The sequence below is a fragment of the Vespula vulgaris genome, chromosome 6, assembly GCF_905475345.1.
Source record: "Vespula vulgaris chromosome 6, iyVesVulg1.1, whole genome shotgun sequence".
Lineage (NCBI taxonomy): Eukaryota > Metazoa > Arthropoda > Insecta > Hymenoptera > Vespidae > Vespula > Vespula vulgaris.
The window spans coordinates 8864084-8886226 of record NC_066591.1 but is presented as its reverse complement, the minus strand read 5'-3'; the positions used below and the strand labels follow the sequence as shown (position 1 = coordinate 8886226).

Genomic DNA, 22143 nt, shown 5'->3' with positions numbered 1-22143 from the left:
AAAACTACAACTAGAATCAATTAGAATAAATATATTTTTATTGATGGATGAAAAAAAATAAATTGAAGCATTATTGGAAAAAGTATTAGATTTCTAATATTTTTTTTATTAAATTTAATTGAATTTAATAGATAAAGGAATATATAGTAATTTGCGCATGGTGAAACTATGCAGAAGCAATTTAAAGTTGGCGGCATGGTCAATATGTCAAAAGAAGTCTAGATGGAAGAATTAGACTGAGTACCGTAATAATCAAGATAATGGAATATTATGGTGAAATGTTCTAAGAATATTTAAGATCGTGTCTAATATATAAAGGAACTATTGCAACGGACGAGAAAACACATAATAGGATATGTAAAGTAGGATATTCGTAAGGTTCGTTGCTACTTATCATAATCTTATACATATTTTGCTACGTAATATTTCTCTTTCAAATGGTAACAAATCGGTATGTAAAAAACGAGCCAATGACACAAAAGACATACAATTACAAAAGTAAATAATTTAATGTTAAAAGAGTTGTTTACTTTTTTGTTAAATGAATTTGCATATAATAACCATAATTTACAAGAAAACCTGTTTTTTCCCTCTTAAAAATTATAACCATAATTAAATATACATTTATATGCTCCTAGTTTTGTTAAAGGTATATAGTAGTGCAAAAAGTTCTTATAAATTGAAAGTGTAATGTCATTTACAAATATGTTTAAAGCATGTGTTTGATTAATAATTCATTTTTAATTTAATATTATTACAGAGAAAGCTTTAAAATGGCGACAATACAACAAAATTCGGAATTTATTATTTTCGTAACACATGTGGAAGCAGAACATCAGTTTTTAAGAATATGGGGTCAGATCGATAAAAATTCTGCAACTTATGTTGAACGAATGATCTTACCTCTTTTTGAAAAATTTGCAATAGGATCTGGATATCCAGAATTACAAGAAGGACTATCTATTAATGCTTTATGTTGTGCAAGATTTCAAAATGATGGTTATTATCGTGCTAGAGTATGTAATATATGTCCAGATGGTAAAGTGGTATTACAATTTATTGATTATGGTAATATTGAAATCTTACCACAACATGAAGTATATTTATTGAGAAACATACCTGGATCAGAAACATTACAATCATTTCCACCAGTAGCATATGAATTTACGTTAGCAAACATTATACCTATTAATAATGTTTGGGATAATAAAACGATAGAAACTATTAAAAAAATATTACGATATAATGAATACAAAGCTTGTTGCCTTTCTACTGTTAGAAACCACACTTTTATTAAACTATATTATAATAATGAAGACTTTGGAGAACTCTTAGTAAAAAGACATATGGCAATGGATGCTACAATGCAAGATTTATTCAGGTAGAAATTATATGAAGAATTTTAAATTATAAAATGTTAAAGTAAAAGTAACATACAAATTATTTATTCAATTTTATTTTTCTTATATGATTATAATAAAATTTTAATGTGTTTTTTAGACCACGACGTATACAACAAATGTCACCATATCACATGCAAGATAGAAGAATGATAAATGAGGCTCGTGTAGGCACACAATCTAACGCAAACCCTGCTTTTAATACAATGCAAGGTCAAGGTGCATGGCAGAATGTTTCCACACCTTATGTACAACCACAAAAGCTTGTACCCCATGCACCAGTTCAGGAAGCATTAGTATTTAAATCAAGAGTTTTAGATGTTGGTTCTAAATATCATGTATATGTATCTTTTGTTGAAGATGGACCACAAAAGTTTTCTGTACAAGTTCAAAGTACATCAGAAATATTGACTAAACTTATGAGAGATATCAATTCTCATCCAATGGAACCCTTACAAGAACCTCCATTACCTGGATCAGTATGTTTAGGTCGTTACACAATAGATAAAGTCTTATGCAGAGCAGTAGTAATGGCTGTAATGGAAAATAAGTGTAAATTATATTATGTTGATTTTGGTCATTCTGAAGTATTACCATATACAGATATCTTTCAATTACCACCACAATATATTAATCCTAGAGTGCTTTCAATCAGATTTACATTAAGTGGAGTGAAGGAACTAAATGTTACACCAGAAATGACAGAATATTTTAAAAAGATAGTATCAGGAAGATCACTTGTGTTACATGTCCGTCCACCAGAAGGTCCACCACTTATACAATATGGAGATTTGTATGACAATGAGAAAAATATAAAAGATATTCTTAGACAAGCATTTACAGTTCCAGTAACAGTATCAAATATGGTTGTATATCAAGAACCACAAAAATTATCAAAAGGTGCAGAAAGAACTGTACATGTTTCTTTTGTAGAAAGTTATATGAAATTTTTTATTCAACTCGATAATTCTGATAAATCTCTCGAATCTATAATGATTTATTTGGCTGATTATGTTAAAACTGCACCTACTTTACATCCAAATCAGATATCAGTAGGAACACCTTGTGCTGCTCTTTACGAATCTCAATGGTAAATTGAAAACATATCAATATATTATAATATGACTAATGATGACACACATATATGATTAATAATTCATTTTTAGGTATCGTGCAAAAATTCTTAATGTTGATGGAGACAAAATAAGAATTTTATATGTAGATTATGGCAATGAAGTAACTGTAACTGCAGAATCTTTGCGTGTAATTCATAATGATTTAGTGACGAAGCTACCAGCACAAGCAATAAAATGTATATTAAGGGATTATAACACATTACCGACTGGTGAAGAATGTTACAATCAATTTGAAATGTTAATCTTGGAAAAAAGTCTATACATGGCAGTTATCGACGTACTTCCTGGTGGTTTATTGGTTGACTTATATGATCCTGAGATTAGGGATGATATAAAAAATATATTACATCGATTTTTTCCTTCAGAGAAAAATTCAAATATTAAATCAAATTCCCATGAATGTGAACATCAAAGTTCTATAAAAGTCCCTAAAAAGATACAAAGGTAAAACAATATATTTCTTTTAAACTGCACAGTAACAAATTTTCTCTCTAATAGCCTAGTTTTAAAATTATATTTACATTATCTAATTAACTACAATATAATTTGTTGTGTATATTAGGTACTATACAAAGATACCATTAAATATAGAAACTCAAGTAAAAAGTAAATCGAAGAATATAAAAGAAATACGGTAAAATAAACACTAAAACAAATATTTTTACATAATTTTTCTTTTCTTCTTTTTTACTTTAAACTTAATAAAACAGAAAACAAAAATTATTTTTTTAAATTCTACATATACTGCTTATGTTTTGCTTGTATAATCATCTTTAAACTTAATTTTGCATAAAATAAATCTTTCTTTTTTCTTTTCTTATCTTTTCTTATCTTTTCTTTTCCTTAACAATTATTTCATTTTTATTATACTGTGTACATCAATGCTATTCAATTTTAATATCTTCAACTATACTGTGTTTTAATATAATCTAATTACTATTATAATTAAGAATGCATGTGAAAGTAACAGTAAAAATTTGTATAAATATAAATTATTTATATGTTTTGTTTATTTTTTTATTGTACTATTACTTAAACAGCTTTTTGTGTATTATTATAATCATAGTTATGTTTGTTGCTATGTACTTCTATTATGCAAAAAATATGAATTAATTTTTATTTCTAGTGATAATATAAATAAAGGGAATAAAGCAAATCAGGAAGATCCTACAAAAAACATGCCAATTGAACATACTAAATCAAAACCTTGGAAAAATGACTTAAATGGAGAAAGACAAGATAATAGATATGAAAAATCGAATTCCTCTCATGACAATTCAAGAAATGATCGATCTAGTAAAGATAGACTTAAAAATAACAATACAAAAAAGGACGAGCCATACAATAAACGAAATTATAACGATTCAAATTCATTTTATAAAGTTGGAAGAGATTCTCGCAGCAGAGGTAGATCTTTTGGCAATGATTCTAGATTCAACCGCAGTAGTGGTTTTGATAAAAATTGGAGTGATAAAGATTCTGATACATCATCCAGAAGTAGTGGTAAACGAGGTAGAGGTAGTGGCCCTAATCGTCATAGTCGTGGAAGGCCTCGTACAGAAGGAGTATCAGCAAGATTACACAATAGCAGATGGAACGATAATGATAATGACAAAGAAGTTAACAAAAGTGGAAAAACAAACAGTCAATATAATCAAAAAATGCATCATTCAAAAGATAGAGCAAACTATAAGAATAATGTCACATCTAATAAAGAAAGTTCTTCCGAATCTAGGGATATGTCAAAGAATTTAGGAACAATAAACAATAGTATGCAAAATAATGAAAAACTTCAACTATCAAAATTAAGTTCAGAAAATATTGAAATACCTTCATTAGATATTATACTTGGAGCTATTAAAACGTGTATGACAGTTTTCATAAGTAGCCCAACTGATTTTTATATTCAGTTGAATCCTGATTATCTAGAATTAGATACTCTTATGGAAAATATTGCATCGATGTATGAAAATGGTGGAGATCTTTTAAAACAATCGGAAATAAAGCCTGAAAAATATTGTATTGCTCAATATAGTGAAGATCTTAAATGGTATAGAGCTGTAATCAAATCTGTAGAAAAACAACAAGTAATCGTACAGTTTATAGATTATGGAAATATAGAAATAGTTCATTTGGACAAAATCAAAACAATCCAAGAACAATTTTTGAAACTACCAATACAGACAATTCATTGCAAACTATTTGCAGCAAAAAATCAAATATGGGATTTAGATGCGATTGAAAGCTTTTCAAATAGAACAGATGGAAAAGTTTTAGAAATTGAATTTTTAACAAAAGATAATAATATATACGAAGTTATGCTACGTGAAATTATTAATAATGTGCCAGAACCTATATACATAAATGAGGATTTTTTTGATGGTACTGATATAATGAAAGTTAGAGAAACAGCGTTAAATCAAATAAAGCAAATAGACATAGTAGAACAGTCTAGTGAATATGATTATGTATCATCTAATTCAAAGTGGGCAAAGGAACAATTTGAGCTTGGATCTCATAAAGATATAATTATCACGTGGTTTATAAATCCTAATAATTTTTATTGTCAAATACTTGATAAAGAGGTTGAATTTCGAAACATGATGAATGAAATACAAAGAATGTATGTTAATAGAAAACCTGTTACATATACATTGCAGGTATTAATATTTTTTATTTACTATATCTTTTACATAGTGTAATCAGATATAATAAAACTAATAATATTAATATTTTATTTATGAACAGGTAGGTGCAGCTGTAATAGCTATATTTTCTGAAGATAAAGCATTATATCGTGCTGAAATTATTGAAAATAAAAGTGATGAATATATTGTGCAATATATTGATTTTGGAAATCGTGCTTTGGTAAATAAAAGTGATATTTACCAAGTTGAAAAGAAATTAATGCAGCTTCCAAAGCAAGCATACCATTGTTCTTTGCAAAATATTAAACCTTTCATAGGTTCAAAATGGTCCGAAGTTAATACACAAGCAATTGATGACTGTTTTAATGCTGATAAATATGGATGTTTATTTCATAATATAGAAAATGACAAGTATATCGTTTCATTGAATAATTGTAGACAAGATGTTGCTGACATATTAGTCAATAAAAATTTAGCATCTTATGCTATAGTAAATACTATTATGCCTACTGATGGTAAGTACATCCATTAAAGTTTAAATTAAATTGTATGGACATCTTTAAAACTAAAAGATACTTTTATTAATAGAAAATTCAACTAACGAATTAGATAAATCTCTTAATATACAAAAGATAGATATCAATCTTTTGAATGGTCAAACATTAAAAGTAAGAGTTTGTAATGTGCAAAGCGCAAGCAAATTTCATATTGAACTTTCTTCAATTATGGAGAGTAGCAATGATAAATGTGTAATTAACAAGAATTTCAAGGTATTATATCTTATCATGTACTTATATAAAATAATATAATATAAATTAGAAATAAAATGTTTTTAATTACTTTCTTGTATATGTATATATAATTTTTCATTGTTATTATATTTATCAATATAGATGTTAACTGATACACAGAATCAACCAATAGAGTGCTGTCTTCTTAATGCATCATCTTTTGAAACGAATAAAAATTGGAAAGAAATAATTGAGAATAAGGAATTGATTATGTATGTAGAAGAAGTCAATAATAACAGGTAATGAAAATTATAGCTTTTATTTATGAATGGTAATTATAAATAAACTAATATAAATATTTTTTTCATTGTAGGCTTATCATTAAATTATATGATCTGATGGGTAATAAAATAAAAAGCCAAAAAGATTTAGATGAAAAAATATATCCAATTTGTCCAATGCCTATTTTAAATCAAACTTATAAAATAATAGTATCATATGCAGATCATTCTGGAAGTATTTGGCTACAACGTAGTGTAGATTATGATAAAAATATACACTTAAGTCAAGCATTGGAAGAACATTACGCTAACTGTGGGAAAACATTGAAACCAGAGATAGATATGTTATGTGCTGTAAAAGTTGCAGATGGTTACTGGAATAGAGCGAAAATCATTAAATTCACTGATAAGAGTGTTTATGTAAATTTTATTGATTATGGAAACACACAAGAAGTTAGTATCGAATCGCTAATGGAATTAGACCCACAATTTTTTGTACCGTATCAATTAGCAATTAATGCTTCATTGACGGTTACTTTAAATGGTACATTATCTGAACAGATAAATATATTACAAGACCAATTATCTAACAGAAACCTTACTGCAAATTTTTCTAATGTAAACAAAAAGTGGATAGTTGAATTATTTGATAACGAAGAAAAGATTAGTGATAAATTCCGTTCAATGAATTTAGTAAAATCTTTAGCCGAAAATGAGTCAGAAAATTATCAGTTAATAACTGGTAAAAAATATAATGTCCGTGTGTCTCATATTGATTCTCCAAGTCAGTTTTGGATCCAATTAACAAATGAAGCTGAAATTCTTAAACGAAAATATGTAGAATTACAAGCTGATATTTCTACATGTCCATTAATAGATGGCATCTTAGAAGAAAGTTCTCTTTGTGTAGCAGTTTATTCTATTGATAATATGTGGTACAGAGCAGAAGTTCTTGATGCAGATGAAGATATTACTACAGTACGATTTATTGATTATGGAAATACAGACGTAATTGATAACAAATCAGAAAATATTCGAGCACTGACAGATAATTTAAAATCAATGAAAAGATATGCAACCAAATCTAGATTAGACATTATTCCTGTAGATTCTGAAGATTGGAGTGAAGCAACTTGTGATCGTTTTAGTAATTTAGTAACGACAGCAGATTCTTTAGAAGCTTTAATAATTGCTGACAGTATACCAAAACGAGTTGAACTATTCGTAAATGATAAAAGTATCAGTGAAATATTAGTTGAAGAACACCATGCTGTAAGAATATATGCAGAGCAAGATCTAATAGATGAAATAGTAGAGTTAGAATTAGATCCACATTCTGCATTTGTGAGTCATATTAATTCACCAAGTGAATTTTGGGTTCAAGAAGAGAAATCCATTGCTGACTTAGAAGTAATGTCTGATAGATTTATGGTTGCAGATATGTTTCCTAAAGTAGACGAGATAAAAGAAAATTTATTGTGTGTTGCTAAATTTCCAGAAGATGAACAATGGTATAGAGCACGTGTTATATCTCACTATAATGGTGAAACAAAAGTTATATACATTGATTATGGAAATTCAGCTATATCTACTGAAATTCGTACTATTCCAGAGGACTTAGTAAAAATAGCACCTTTATCTCGAAGATGCAGCTTGGTTCTTCCTGAAGGTTTAACAAAATGGTCTAATGAAGCATGTCAAGAATTTACAAAATTAGCAGCTGATGGCGCTACAATATTTCTTTTGGATGTTCTGAAGGAACAAGAAATATCATTAGTAAGACTCACTTTAAATGAGAAGAATGTAACAGATTTATTAGCTGTTTTTTGTGAAAAACAAATAACGGATATAGAAGAAAGATTACCACCTCTTGGAGAAGAAAATTCACCTAATGTTGTAGTAAGTCATGTTAATACACCAGCTGAATTTTGGGTACAAGCAGAGGCCAGTATTGCTGAATTAGAAGTAATGTCGGATCGTCTACAAGCTGCACCCAGCTTTCTTCCATTAACTAATTTAGAAAATGGAACGATTTGTGCAGCTAAATATCCAGATGATGAACAATGGTACAGAGCAAAAATATTATCACAGAATGAAAGTGGCGTGAATGTCTTATATATAGACTATGGCAATACTGCCATTAATACAGAATTAAGAATACTACCTGAAGATATTGTAAATATTCCTACATTGTCCAAAAGATGTGCTCTACAAATACCATATTATATTTCATTTTGGTCTGAAGAAGCTTGTAAAACTTTTAAAGATCTTGCTGCTGATGGAGCAACAATGTTTCAATTCGAAATTCTTGACAATGAAGATCCTATGCATGTCAAATTAAGCATAGATGGAAAAGATATTACAGAAATTCTTTTACCTTTGTGCAAAGATACTAATACCAAATCAGAAAAATGTATAGTAGTGGAACAGATAACTAATAGCAATATAGAGTTATATAATAAACTAACAAATACAAAAGAAAATCCTGAAAAATTGAATGAGCTAACACAAAAATCAACCAATACGATTGTATGTTCTGTTAACGAAAAGAGTTCAACAGAATTATTAGAACAAAAACATATTCATGAATCTGTCACTGCATCAATAGAGGAAACAAACTCTTTTACTAATATAACAGAACTTAGTATTGATGATATAATAAAGAATATGATCGAAGATACTCACAGAGATAGTGAAAATGAAGACTCTATCAATATAGAGAATATTGAAATTATTATGCAATCTAGTTCAGAAAATTTGATAACACAAGAAATATCAAAAGCAGATAATAACTTTGACATTAATTATGATCTAATTATAAATGATGGAGATAATAAAAGGGAAGATGATAAAGATGAGAAAAGATCAACTAATGTTATAGTTGTCGATACTAGTGATGTTGATGAAAAATTATCTGAACAGCAACAAACTAAATGTTCGTTAGAAACACCAACTTCAGAAAAATCTGAGCTCAAAGTAGTTAAAAATACTGAAACCGATGAAGAAATACCAAACAAAGAAGAAGTAAAATATTCTTTCAATATGTTAGTCTCAGAAAAAGCTGACCTCAAAGTAATTGAAAATATTGAAACTGATGAAAAATTTCCGGATAAAGAAGAAACAAAATGTTCCCTCGATATATTAGTCTCAGAAGAAACTGACCTCAAAGCAGTTGAAAATATTGAAACCAATGAAAAATTTCCGGACAAAGAAGAAACAAAATATTCCCTCAATATATTAGTCTCAGAAGAAACTGACCTCAAAGTAGTTGTAAATACTGAAACCAGTGAAAAATGTCTGGACAAAGAAGAAACAAAATATTTCCCCGATATGTTGGTCTCAAAAGAAACCGACCTCAAAGTAGTTGAAAATATTGAAATCAGTGAAAAATTTCCAGACAAAGAAGAAACAAAATGTTCCCCCAATATGTTAATCTCAGAAGAAATTGACCTCAAAGTAACTGAAAATACTGAAGCCATTGAAAAATCTCTAGATAAACAAAAAATAACATGTTCACCCAATACATTCTTATCAAATGTTGATGTTAGTCAAAATTCTATGAAACAGGAAAAAATTACTTGTTCATTAGACAGTTCTGAAACAGAAAAACCAGGAACAAATATAGCAATTGAAGGTATTTTGAAAAAAGATACAGAAAAGTCAAGTGTATAGACCTCTATTGGAAAGCAACAGTAAGTATTTACAATGTAGAGAATCGTATTTTAATGTATTAATAGTAATAATGATAGATCTCACTTGAAAATAAAAATATTACAGAATCACCAAAACTATTACTTATATGTAAGACTGATTTTGTAAATGCATGTAAACTTATGAAAAGAAAATACAAACAAAACAATTTTATCATGAAGAACTATGATGAGAAAATGAATTGAACAAAAATGAATTGCTTAATGCGGCGAGAGGCAATATCTTTAAGAAAAACAAGGTTCATACGGTAAATCCATAAAAGTAGGAAAAGGGAAGTACTTACCGTGGCCATAAAAGATGACATTCCCATGTGTATGGTATCATTATAACAGGATTAATTAACTCAAGTATAAAGTTATAATAGATCCAGGAAGGCATTAAAATGATATAAAAGTTAATTTATGTTTATTTTTGCTTTCGTTTTGGTTAAAATTTTTGTTTATTAAGTTTTTTTTTATAGTGATATATATGTGGTGTACACATATATACATACTACACATACATAATTCTATTAAGATACGTTTATACCACTGTTTAAGTTTATCATTCATTTTAAACAAAGTTCAATATTTTTATTTGTAATTATTTAATAAAAACTTTCATGTGCCACCATTTAAACAAATATTTCACCAAAGATTAATTCAGCTTAATTTGTTAAATCAGTACTAAGGTTGTGCATGTTTATTATAAAGACATTTTCTATCCACAGTATATAATTTACACATTTATGATATGACATATTATGGAACATAATGATTAAATATTTATAAATTATTCTTTTTCGATATTGACACACGACAAATTTGTAAGTTCAAATAAAAACTATAACTTTGTTATTTATTATTTCAATTGATATTAAAAAGAATTATTTATATACATTTACTTCCATGAATTTTTTCAATTTTATATCCATTACAAATACTTTCTTTACTTTGATTTTTTTTACAAGTTTGAAGTTATGTTATCAAATATATTATATATATTACTCAATTTTTAATTTTGTCACGAAATGATATCGAAGAAAGAACAAACAATTAAAAATATATATATCAGTATTACTGAAGTGATAAAGAAAAACTAATTGACAGAAGAAATATTTCTACTTTTTATAATTTGTTAGATATATTTTAAATACATTGTTTTCCACATTTATATCAATAATAAGTTATTAGTAAATATTTCAAAAATTTATTGATCTATACTTCGATAATTATTAATTTAAAACATGTAATACACATCATATTCTATAAAGTATATCTTATATTTTTTTAATACTACTGTGGACAGATAAAAAGTATATAATAAGAATAATGCTTATTAATTTTTATCAATGTTATAAATTTAGTTAATAATTTCTAAAATAATTGTTGATATTATTTTAAACTAATTTCATATATCAATATTTTAGTTTCGTTTTTGTTCCTATATATAAATATAAACTATTAACTAAAACTATAAAATCTATAAACTACTAAAATTAATAACTTGTAATTAAACCTAAAATTATACGAATTTTTGTATTCTGCTTAAATATATTTTTTAATAAAATATTTCCGAAATATTCTTTCTTTTGTATTAAAATTTGTATTAAAATTTACATTTCTATCTCAAATATAAATCTTGTTTATCGAAATAAAAAATAAAGGATGTGTTTTTACAATAATAAGTATAAAAATGAGTTAGGAAAATAAGTTAGAAATTAAAATCTTCAATATACAATTTTTTTAAGAGTCAATTTTAAAATACGTTTTTTTATATTTTTCCCATCATTTTACGTTTTGCCTTACGATCTTTACGCCATTTTTCTAAATTAATAATTAAAATTGATCAAATCTATCCTCTAAATTACTATTTGTTAAAATAAAAATCTCAATAACAAATAAATGTTTTACCTTTACGTTTCGCTATTTCGACATTTTTATCTATTTCGAAGTTATATTGGTTTTGTCTTTCTCGAGCAAAAATGTCTCGAGCAAGTGCGATTTCATCTTCTAAATACCAACGCAATGGTTTACGACAACGTTTGCAATTACCAAGAAAAGGTATACCCCTTGTTCTAGACATAATACGTTGAATCGGAAAAGGTAATCGAGAGACATCTTGAATACGAAATTTTAAACTTGGACCACCACTTCCGACAACTACGTCAGTCAAAGAGCCTTTAAAAGGTGGTGGTCGTTTATTATAAAGAGTTCGAGGATCTAAATTTTTCTTATTGCAACAAAACCCGAAAGGTTTCTTCTCGATAATATTATCTTTTGATACCGTCGGTGTCCTTTTTTGAAAAGATTTCTTCATTTTCTTTTTCTTTTTTTTTAATGGAAATTTCTTTTAGTAATTATTAGTAAAATTCATTGTACAAAAAGACATTACGAATTTCTTAACAACTTCAGTTGAATTTCACTGCTTTTAAGAAATTTTTTTAAATTTGTAATAACTTTTCTTTTCCAATATTGTAGTCTAAAAAGATATTGATTTAACATGAACTTATAATTATAAATAAAAATGTTCAATTTATCAATAAATTTTTTGTTAAATTTATAAATAAATTTAAATTCGAGAATCGAAATCACATATCAAAATAAAATATATACATAAATTTCAATATTCAATATCGATACTGTTTCGATTGTAATTCAATTAATTTATAATTCAATTGATATCTGTTCGAAAAAAATTGAAAATAACAAACAATAAAGAATTTATTTTGTGATGTGATCGATTTAAAAAATTAATGCAAAATTGTGTACGTGAAAAAGGTTATATTGTCATTCTTAATCGGTATCAATGTATGTCAACGAATTTATTGTTTTCAAATGTTGTGATCGACTCACGTGGAATATCAACACATTAGTGCCATATAGAATTCCTACTATTTGCCTATTAAAATTACTATAGTGCCAATTAAAAACTTACCCAGTATTAATAAAAATATATTTCAGCAGGCAAACATCAAAAATGCAATAATCAAATAAACCATCACTATGTTATTGCTTGTTATTTGATTTTAACTTATAGATCATTGCTTTGTAAAATCAGAATTGTAAGTATTTACTATTCTTTTACAACTTATAAAGGAAACAAATATATTAATAGAATTATTTTAATTTTTTTTATAGATATGTTATTTTACAAACAACAAAGACTTATAGTACCTTATATATTGTAATATGTAAGAGCATTCTTTTAAAATCAGAATTGTATTAAAATGTATTATTTATTACGTCCTTGTTATCGCGTGAGTTTTAAGCTCATATCAAAGTTCAACTTTAAATACATTATTCTTTCTATTAGTTTTATTATGCTCTTAAATTATTTTGGAGCATTTACTCATATGTTTGAAGTTACCTATGATAAACATTTTGTTTATCCTTATAATGGCGACATACATGACTTTGTAAATGCGTTAAGATATAATCAAAAACCTGCTGTTGATCCAATTAATGTATATAATTATTCTTTTCTATATAATAATGAAGAAAAATGTGTAGAAACCGAGCATAGTAAGTTTCGTGTAGTATATATAATTAAATCAGCTGTACAGAATTTTGATAGAAGGATAGCAATACGAAATTCATGGGGATTTGAAAAAAGGTTTTTCGATGTTCCATCGAGAACAGTTTTCCTATTAGGTATTCATCAAGACAATGAAGAACTACAAGCTAAAATAAAACTGGAAGCAATGAAATACAAAGACATTGTACAAGCAAATTTTATAGATACATATTATAATAATACTATAAAAACAATGATGGGTTTTAAATGGGCAGTAAAATATTGCTCTAATTCCAAATTTTATATGTTTGTTGACGACGATATGTATGTTTCAGTCAAAAATGTTTTAAGATTTATAAGGAATCCCACTAATTATCCAGATTATTTAAAAGAACCAAAAAAGATTTCTCAAAAAAGAGAAATAAGATATCCATATGTATCAAAAATAAATTTCTCACATATATCAAATTTGTTAAACGAAGAAAATGAAATGAATTATTTGAATACAGAATATATATCCGATACAAATATCTATATTAGAGAAGAGTTGTCTTCCAATGCAGAATTAATACAATTACCTGAAGTTTCCTCTTCTACTCAGGAAAATATTAATAATCAAAACTATAGTATAGAAAACCAGGTAACTACAATTTTAAATAATAGCAAAGATGCTCAAGATGTACTTACAAAAGTAAATAACAATGTGAAGGAGAAAAGAATTTTTGAAAATATATCATCATTATATATTTATGATGAAATAGAATCACCAATTCGTAAGAAAAGACAAGTATTTGATTTTGAACTTCCAGAAGATGTTAGATTATTTGCAGGTTTTGTATTTGTTTCTTCTCCGCATCGTCATAAATCATCGAAGTGGTATGTTTCATTGGAAGAATATCCTTATCATTTATGGCCACCATATGTTACTGCTGGTGCATATATAATTTCACGAGAAGCTCTCTTGGATATGTATTATACAAGTTTTTATACAAAACACTTTAAATTCGATGACATTTTTTTGGGTCTAGTAGCTAAAAAAGCTGATATAGAACCATTCCATTGTGAAGAATTTCATTTTTATAAAAAAGATTATACAAAATTCAATTACAAATATGTAATCACTTCTCATGGATATGGAGATCCTAATGAATTATTGCAAATTTGGAACGAACAAAAAGCTCTTGGAAATGCATAAACTATATGTAAAATAATTTTTACAGGGGATATGAAAACTTAATTCAATTTAATATTATCATTTTCATTAAAAAAGACATTTCTTATTATTATTTGCAAATATTGATCTGCATTAATGGTATATTCCTGTACTTGTCAATACAAATAAAAAAAAAGACCTTGATAAAAACATATAAGAATATTATTAACTTTTAAATTATGTATTGCTATTATTATATTGTAGATTGCACTCAATATAATTACAAAGAATGAAATATTAAATATGGTATAAATAGTATTATTACAGAAATTTCTACAAATATAAAATATACTTATACACAATCTTTGGTCAATTTTTATGTAATACAGAACAATAGTTTATAATAGGAAAATTAAAGTAATACGAATTAATTTCGATAATTGACTAATATTAGATATAAATTAAAATTCTTACAAACTATTACATCATCATTATATTCCTAAGTACATTTATTTGCAATTTTTAGTAATGAAAAAATATTCCTATGAAAATGATGCCTATTTAAATGACCATACACCATATGACAAGATATATATAATAATGTACATTATTGTATTTATAAATAGATTATGAAAAATTTGTACAATTATCAATATTTCAGTATAATGTATAATTACAAAATAATCTATTATCTTATAGAAAATATTTACAATTTTGTACTTGTTACAAACTGGTAGATCAATTTCTTTAATAGATAATATAATGTGAATGTTTTAATAAATACATTCTACAAAATTTATTGATATTTTTATTTCATCATTGTCTAAATTGTTGCTTATCCATACTGGCCTTCACTAAAGATTGATCTAAATTTGTAGCTTCTCTTTTTATCATATTAAGTAACAATTGAGAACTTTCTAAAATCTAAAATAATTATATAGTATGCATTATTACACAATAATGCACACATTATTACACATATATACAAAATAATCAATACAGAATGTTGTAAATAAATATAACTTACTTTCATATATGCTGTTTCAGTATCTGCAATAGTTCTGTCATATTCATTTCTAACAGCTACTCTTTTAGCAAGGCTATCATTTAATCGTGTAAGTTTATGCGACATTTTCTCTATTTCCCTCTGTAGATTATTTTTCTCTTCTTCTTGCGATTCAATTTGTGTTTGCAGTTCCGCTCGCCTCAACTTCATTTCTTCCAAACCTTGAAAAAGTTTCAAAAAAAGTATTGAAAAAATATGACAGATATGTTATATATACCCATATATTAATAATATTACATAAAAATTTACTCCTTTAAAAAGGATGCATTAACATATCTAAACAAACCTAATCATGAAAGAAAAATAAATGATATATATCTAATTCCAATAAAAAATAACTTACATTTTACTAATTCTTGATTATATGTTTGCAGTGCAGCACCGTGCTGGGACATCTTACATCCTTCATTTACATAAAAATCTAATTAATGTATATAGGAAGTACAACAAAAAATTTTTCTGTTAAATCAAAAAGATATTTATCTAGATTTGTTCACGTTAACAATATCCCTAAGGTTAGCAAATTTGATGTTTAATTTTGGCGCGAAGTCAGAAGTAAATAACCTAAAACTTCCGTAAATAAAAAATGATCATTCTTTAATTGAACGTTCTATAAGAAATAATTCCAATAAAATTTATTATACATACAAGGTTTTTTTTTAATAAAACATTTTATATTTTAATAATAAATGTCATGTTATTATAATCAATTTTGTGAATGACTTACGTGATATATTTATACTGTAATAGCTATCAAAGAATTCAGATAACAGAATCCTTTAACAAATACATTTAACAGAATTATAATATTATTAAATAATATATATAAACTAAATTACTTAATAAAAAAAAACATTAAATGCCACAAACGAAAGATATCAGCGTCTCAAGCGTATATAGTCTACAAAACGCGATCCTTTCTTGAATTTAAGTTCCCACCAATAGAAATACGTCTACGTTCACATAAATTTGTTTGATTGGTTAATAAAAATAATTTCTTATTATTATTGGTAATTTACTTCGAAAATAAATTTCAAATCATAATAATGTAAAATATTAAAAAAAAATAAGAAAATGTATAATAATCGTATAAATTGTATAAACAATTGAGAAATTGTAGAATTTATATTGTTTTTAACTTTACTATCAAATTATTTATTTTATAATAAGGTTTATCTATAAATATGGCTTAATATTGTTTCCTTTATTTCAAATTTAATATAATAAAAATTTTATTAAACTATACACAATAAAAAAATTAACATATATAAGAATAAATATATTATTAAAATTAATTGCAGAATGATTCTTACATTAAAAACAAACAATTTGAACGTGCAATTTATAAAAATGTTTATTAAATATATAAAGATATATTGTTATCTAAATGTATGTAGGTATAAACAAATTTTATATTTATTACAATAAGAAATATAAAATAATATAAAATAATAAGGAATGTAGATATTTTTTAAAAATAACGTATTTAATTAAAAAATTCTTTTACTTAAAAGTTTTTTTTTTTAATTAAACAAAGAAACAAAATAAATATCTTTCCTTTTTGATTTTTCTTAGGAATTACAGTATTCTATAGTTATTCTTTCTTAAAAAGGGATTGTTCATCACGTAGATACTTACTGAATATTATAAATGCGCGAAAGCAGTTGGCCTTACCTTACCTTTTAAAGGCGCTGCAGAAGTGTCTTTGAAGACTAAACCGCGATGAATGCACCTTTCGCTTTGACACACCATTCTCTCCACTAGTAGTAGTAGTACGAGAGTCAGTGAAGCGTTTGTACACCTTCATTCGCGTTACAGCGTAGTTAACTCGATGTGAACTAATTGTTTCATGTCGAATAAGAAAATGTTGAGGATAAAAAGACGTTTCTTAGCGTACTCACAATATACGTTTCTCGAGTCTATAAGATATCAAACTGCATGAAAATATTATTAATATTTGTGAAATCAAGAACTTTTGACTACTTGGAAAACATTTTATCTAGTGCATTCCTATGATAATAAGGGGATAAAACGTATATTAGATCAAAAGTAAGTTGATGAATACATTTCAAAATAAAATATTTTGAGAATATAATATAAAAAAATATATATATTTTAAATTATGTAAAATACTTATGGAACTTGTTTTGAAACAATAATTGATACTATCGACTACTACAAATAGAAAGTACAATAAGTAATAAACACCTGCTTTACATGAGACATCTATTAATACTACATATCTTTCGTATTTTTCTATATATTTATATTTAGAATTACACATGTCCCTGGTTAATATCCAGCTATAAATATTCTTTCCACATAAAATTTGTTTTCGATAAAGCAACAAGTGGTTTCATCAAAATTACGATCCAGTAGTATGGCAATATGATGTATTGCGCATGCGCAAAGGATTTTGACTCTTATTAAAAATTAACATATTTTTACAAAAACAAATTTTTTTAGAATGAAAATTGAAAATATTTGAATATTAATAAACATTATTTAATATTGAAATATTGATAATCAAAAATTTCATTGTATTTTTCGCAACAAAATTTTATTTCAATAATAATAAAATTTTGTATTACGACGATAAAATATTGCGAAATTATATATGATTTTAACATATAATAAATAATAACAATCATCGATAAAAGATTTTTGTGATCGCTATTACCTGTCGAGGATGTCGTACGCAACCTTTTTAAATGACATCATCATACCAAATTAGTATTTGATGCGTGAATAAAATACAATACATACACCTACGTTTGAAAATATGACAGTTTTCATGATTACTTTTTTTAATTATCTGTTATTATGAAACGGAACAATGATGAAGACATTATGTATTCACGTATTGAAATATAAAACTGAGAAATGTTACTTTCTAGAAATTAGTAATAATAATAAATATATATAATCCACTATTATATATAATAAATTATTCTGATATAATTCTTTATATAAATTTCTTTTGTTCTAGAATAATAAAAAAGATATTGTCTAATAAATTAAATCAACTTATCTCAAGGCTTACAATGTTATAAAAATAATTTATATACTCTGCGTTAATGTTAACAGTAAGTATTTTTTATTTACTCAAAAGAACATTTAAATATCAAAATTTGTTTAAATTCTCTTTTACGTTAGGATCGATCATACTTTTTATTATGATTTTGGCCGTTGGTAAAAGGGAAGAAAAAATTGACAAACCAATTTATAAAAATATAAGTTATTAAAAAAACTATAAAAAAGATCAATATGACTCATACATCAAGATATTTAGGTTACCATGGCAGTATGAATCGTGATTATTTGACAGATGGAGAAGAAAGTCAGCGTGCTCCTTCGGATCGCACTATGTCGGAATACATTGTGGCCAATGATCATACTACAATGGTAATTTTATATGTAACTATAATCTTTGGGTTAAAATAAAAAGATTATATACATTTTTATAGGTAAAACCAGTTATACCAACAAGAAAAAATCGTAAAGAGAAGTATGATCAAGGTGAGGAGAGAAGATCGCAAAGTGTACAAAATGGTCATGGATCTATATTTTCTGGTCCATCTCGACATCCGTTTAATAAAAGTGCATCACATGGTAGTATCTGTGACAATGGTTCGGACATATATGTTACAAGTGCTGCTTATAGAACAACTTCAGAAATAAGGTTTTATATCAATGCACATTATAACTATATTAATTATAATGAATACCAAAATAGGGATAATTATATTCTGGATAAAAAATCATTCTTTATCAATAGCCGTGGATCCCACCATAGCCTTGCACCAAGTTCTAGAATGGATCATCGAGCTCCTAGTCACTATAGTTATGGTTCCGGAAGATCAGGAATATCAACAGTTAAGACACAAACTTCAAGAAAAGATGGTATTATTATAGAAACCATGTCAACACCTAATCCTTTTTGTCCAAATACAAAAGGAATCTGTTGTCTGATGTTACTTTTGAATCTTGGTTTAATCCTTGTAACTTTGGGTTTTGTTATAGTGATACAATTCTTTCAACCATTGGTTGTATGGTAAGCAAATCATTGTATGTATATGTTTCTAATTATGAGTCTATATAATAATATAATGTACTGTTTTCTAGGATTTTAGGTATAGTTTTTCTTGTTTTTGGATTCTTAACATTGATAGGAAGCCTTGTATATTGTGTACATGTATTCAAAAATGCTAAACACCCACATGATATAAATCCAGAAGATCTCTATTGGACACGTTATTGGCAAAAACAAGTTGGATCAGCACCTGAAGTCTTTTATAAGGCTGAAGACAAATATCAAGAAGATGGATATAGTGACCGCTACAGTAAATATTCAGGCAAATACTATGATAGACAGAGATATTGAAAATTTGAAAAGCTATTAAATAACAACATGCATATATATAACAATAATGCAATTCAATGTATATAATGCATATATATTGAAAGAAAAACCAAATAATTATGTATAATTTCATAAACAACAATTAATCAATTAAAATATGTTAATACTGGTGCAATAAAACATGATACTCTTTATATATATTTGCATATACTGACATTGTTAATAATAAGGTATAGATGCATCAGAGATTTTTATACATTTCTTATATTTAAAAGATTTTATTTATTTTGTATTTGTATTTCTAAAAATATACTGATAGAAATATAACTACTACATCAAAGGTTACTGATTAATGTATTGTTATTAGGGGAAAAAGTTTCTTCGTATTCTCCCAGCAGATGACATTATGATCATATAACTCTGGTAATATTAATTACATTTATAATAATTGCATGTGTTAATTCCATCATGACAACGCCAGACCCCACATATTGGTGATCCATCAAAAATTGAGAGAGCTTGCCTGGGAAATTTTGATATATTCACTGTATAGTCCTGACCTTGCACCATCAGATTACCATTTATTTTTGTCCTTGCAAAATTCTTTTAACAGTATAAAACTAGCTTTAAAAGAGGTTTATGAAAATCACTTGTCCGAGTTTTTTGTTCAGAAAACAGAAATTCTACAATGATGAAATTATGATTTTATCTCAAAAATAGCAAAAAGTGATCGATTAAAACAGCATATATTTGATGTGATAAACTTCATTTGATACATAAAAAAACTTGTTTTACTTTTGCTTTAAAATATGAAGAAACTTTTTTTCCAATGCATTATAATTTTTATAAAAATTTTATTGTCATTATTCTACCATACTATTTTTGATATACAACCACACGATCAAACAGATCCCCATTTATATACCTGCCACGTTTATCAATCAAAAAATACATCTTATAGGGTTCTATTTTAATTGATGTATATACACCTCTTTTATCAGTTCTCGATTGTATTGCATATACCTTGAAAATATTGAATGTTATTGATATTTTTTTATATATAAATATATGCATAGAATACAGATCATCATTAATTATTTTTTATAAGATTTATTCCTACCTTTTCTATAGGAACAGTTATAGTATTTCTGCTTTTTAGTAGATGATTAGTGATAAAACTAATATATTTGCCTCCTTTATGTAAAATTATACACTTAACCATACGTGAAGTAAAAAACCAAGCTAATCCATAGAAAAGTGGTCCTGAAATAGATAAATATAATTTAGTATTTTTAATAATAGATTATATATGTATAAATTTGTTGCATCTTTTATATTTAATAACTGTTATATATACCTGAAAATGTTGTTAAAAGAAAGACTGAAAGAATAGGATAATTATCCTCTAAAAATTGTTTAAATGATATGGTCCTTAAATTACGATATAAATCTTTATACCAATAGCAAAATAAATATAACCAAGCAACGATGTTACATAGGCCAAATATGTGAACAAACATGTATTTGCCACTTTCGTATTTATACAAAATAACATTATTTGCTAGATTAGTCTTTATATCCCATGATAGTGTTTGGTTATGTCGTATTATTAAACGTGATGTCCATAATTGTCTTTTTACATTATTTATTCTATAAGTATATATAATTTCCAGTAATGTAATAAGTTATAAGTCAATAATAATTAACCTAAACAAGAAACTTTAAAATACCTTGATTTCTCAAATATTTTACGTAGTAATAAACTAGGTTTGTACACAGTGCGTTTTTGTGAAAGTATATGAGATGATTTTAATGAATTTACCAATAATTTAGTAATTGAATTACTTTTGATAAATAATAACATTATTCTAGGTAGATACACGTATCGATGTATAACTTCATATATTTGTATAATAATAATTATTATTATATATATAGACACATACACACATACACATATATAAGTAAAAGTAATTAAAAAACGTAAGTCAATATTATTTCATTTTAATTACATTGTAAATTTATATTAATTTGTTATAAAAATCTTCTCAATCAATTTATAAATTGCATAATATTTGACAATATTGCCATCTACTATTAAATTGTATAGTCTATATTACTTATGTAGTAAAACTGTTTTATCTCTTTTAAAAATGAAA

At 26.0% G+C, this 22143-nt stretch overlaps 6 protein-coding genes across 11 annotated transcripts; 3 read left to right on the top strand and 3 right to left on the bottom strand.

Moving 5' to 3' along the window:
* The first annotated feature begins 197 nt into the window (after positions 1-197).
* On the top strand, positions 198-11188 carry LOC127064899 (maternal protein tudor-like). 3 transcript variants are annotated; one of them, XM_050996548.1, is made up of 11 exons: positions 198-378; positions 761-1381; positions 1501-2490; positions 2567-2980; positions 3099-3170; positions 3663-5196; positions 5285-5699; positions 5773-5954; positions 6078-6214; positions 6289-9888; positions 9974-11186. In XM_050996548.1, the coding sequence occupies exons 2-10, from the start codon at positions 774-776 to the stop codon at positions 9866-9868; spliced, it is 7932 nt and encodes a 2643-aa protein (XP_050852505.1). In that variant the 5' UTR covers positions 198-378; positions 761-773; the 3' UTR covers positions 9869-9888; positions 9974-11186. The 3 variants fall into 3 exon arrangements, with proteins under 3 accessions (XP_050852505.1, XP_050852508.1, XP_050852507.1); XM_050996550.1 differs by lacking the exon at positions 198-378 and adding an exon at positions 422-649 and having other exon boundaries at positions 9974-11188; XM_050996551.1 differs by lacking the exon at positions 3099-3170 and having other exon boundaries at positions 9974-11184.
* A 387-nt stretch (positions 11189-11575) lies between these two features.
* On the bottom strand, positions 11576-12323 carry LOC127064380 (uncharacterized). Its single transcript, XM_050995344.1, has 2 exons — positions 11800-12323; positions 11576-11712 (listed from the first exon to the last, which is right to left on the bottom strand). The coding sequence occupies exons 1-2, from the start codon at positions 12203-12205 to the stop codon at positions 11660-11662; spliced, it is 459 nt and encodes a 152-aa protein (XP_050851301.1). The 5' UTR covers positions 12206-12323; the 3' UTR covers positions 11576-11659.
* LOC127064379 (beta-1,3-galactosyltransferase brn) lies at positions 12029-14857 on the top strand. Of its 2 annotated transcripts, none has more exons than XM_050995341.1 (3): positions 12029-12141; positions 12850-12950; positions 13027-14857. In XM_050995341.1, exon 3 carries the CDS (start codon positions 13116-13118, stop codon positions 14595-14597), a length of 1482 nt encoding a protein of 493 aa, XP_050851298.1. In that variant the 5' UTR covers positions 12029-12141; positions 12850-12950; positions 13027-13115; the 3' UTR covers positions 14598-14857. The 2 variants fall into 2 exon arrangements, with proteins under 2 accessions (XP_050851298.1, XP_050851299.1); XM_050995342.1 differs by lacking the exon at positions 12029-12141 and adding an exon at positions 12516-12653.
* Positions 14858-15114: 257 nt separating this feature from the next.
* On the bottom strand, positions 15115-16542 carry LOC127064381 (microtubule nucleation factor SSNA1-like). Of its 2 annotated transcripts, none has more exons than XM_050995346.1 (4): positions 16349-16542; positions 15965-16191; positions 15583-15782; positions 15115-15479 (listed from the first exon to the last, which is right to left on the bottom strand). In XM_050995346.1, exons 2-4 carry the CDS (start codon positions 16014-16016, stop codon positions 15372-15374), a joined length of 360 nt encoding a protein of 119 aa, XP_050851303.1. In that variant the 5' UTR covers positions 16017-16191; positions 16349-16542; the 3' UTR covers positions 15115-15371. The 2 variants fall into 2 exon arrangements, with proteins under 2 accessions (XP_050851303.1, XP_050851302.1); XM_050995345.1 differs by having other exon boundaries at positions 15965-16024; positions 16349-16540.
* Positions 16543-17379: 837 nt separating this feature from the next.
* On the top strand, positions 17380-21081 carry LOC127064912 (uncharacterized). Of its 2 annotated transcripts, none has more exons than XM_050996575.1 (6): positions 17380-17670; positions 18611-18707; positions 18778-19026; positions 19089-19303; positions 19400-19675; positions 19747-21081. In XM_050996575.1, the coding sequence occupies exons 3-6, from the start codon at positions 18889-18891 to the stop codon at positions 20003-20005; spliced, it is 888 nt and encodes a 295-aa protein (XP_050852532.1). In that variant the 5' UTR covers positions 17380-17670; positions 18611-18707; positions 18778-18888; the 3' UTR covers positions 20006-21081. The 2 variants fall into 2 exon arrangements, with proteins under 2 accessions (XP_050852532.1, XP_050852533.1); XM_050996576.1 differs by lacking the exon at positions 17380-17670 and adding an exon at positions 18194-18524.
* LOC127064915 (transmembrane protein 223) lies at positions 20819-22041 on the bottom strand. Its single transcript, XM_050996581.1, has 4 exons — positions 21715-22041; positions 21342-21634; positions 21105-21247; positions 20819-21007 (listed from the first exon to the last, which is right to left on the bottom strand). Exons 1-4 carry the CDS (start codon positions 21846-21848, stop codon positions 20861-20863), a joined length of 717 nt encoding a protein of 238 aa, XP_050852538.1. The 5' UTR covers positions 21849-22041; the 3' UTR covers positions 20819-20860.
* Between the last annotated feature and the right edge of the window lie 102 nt (positions 22042-22143).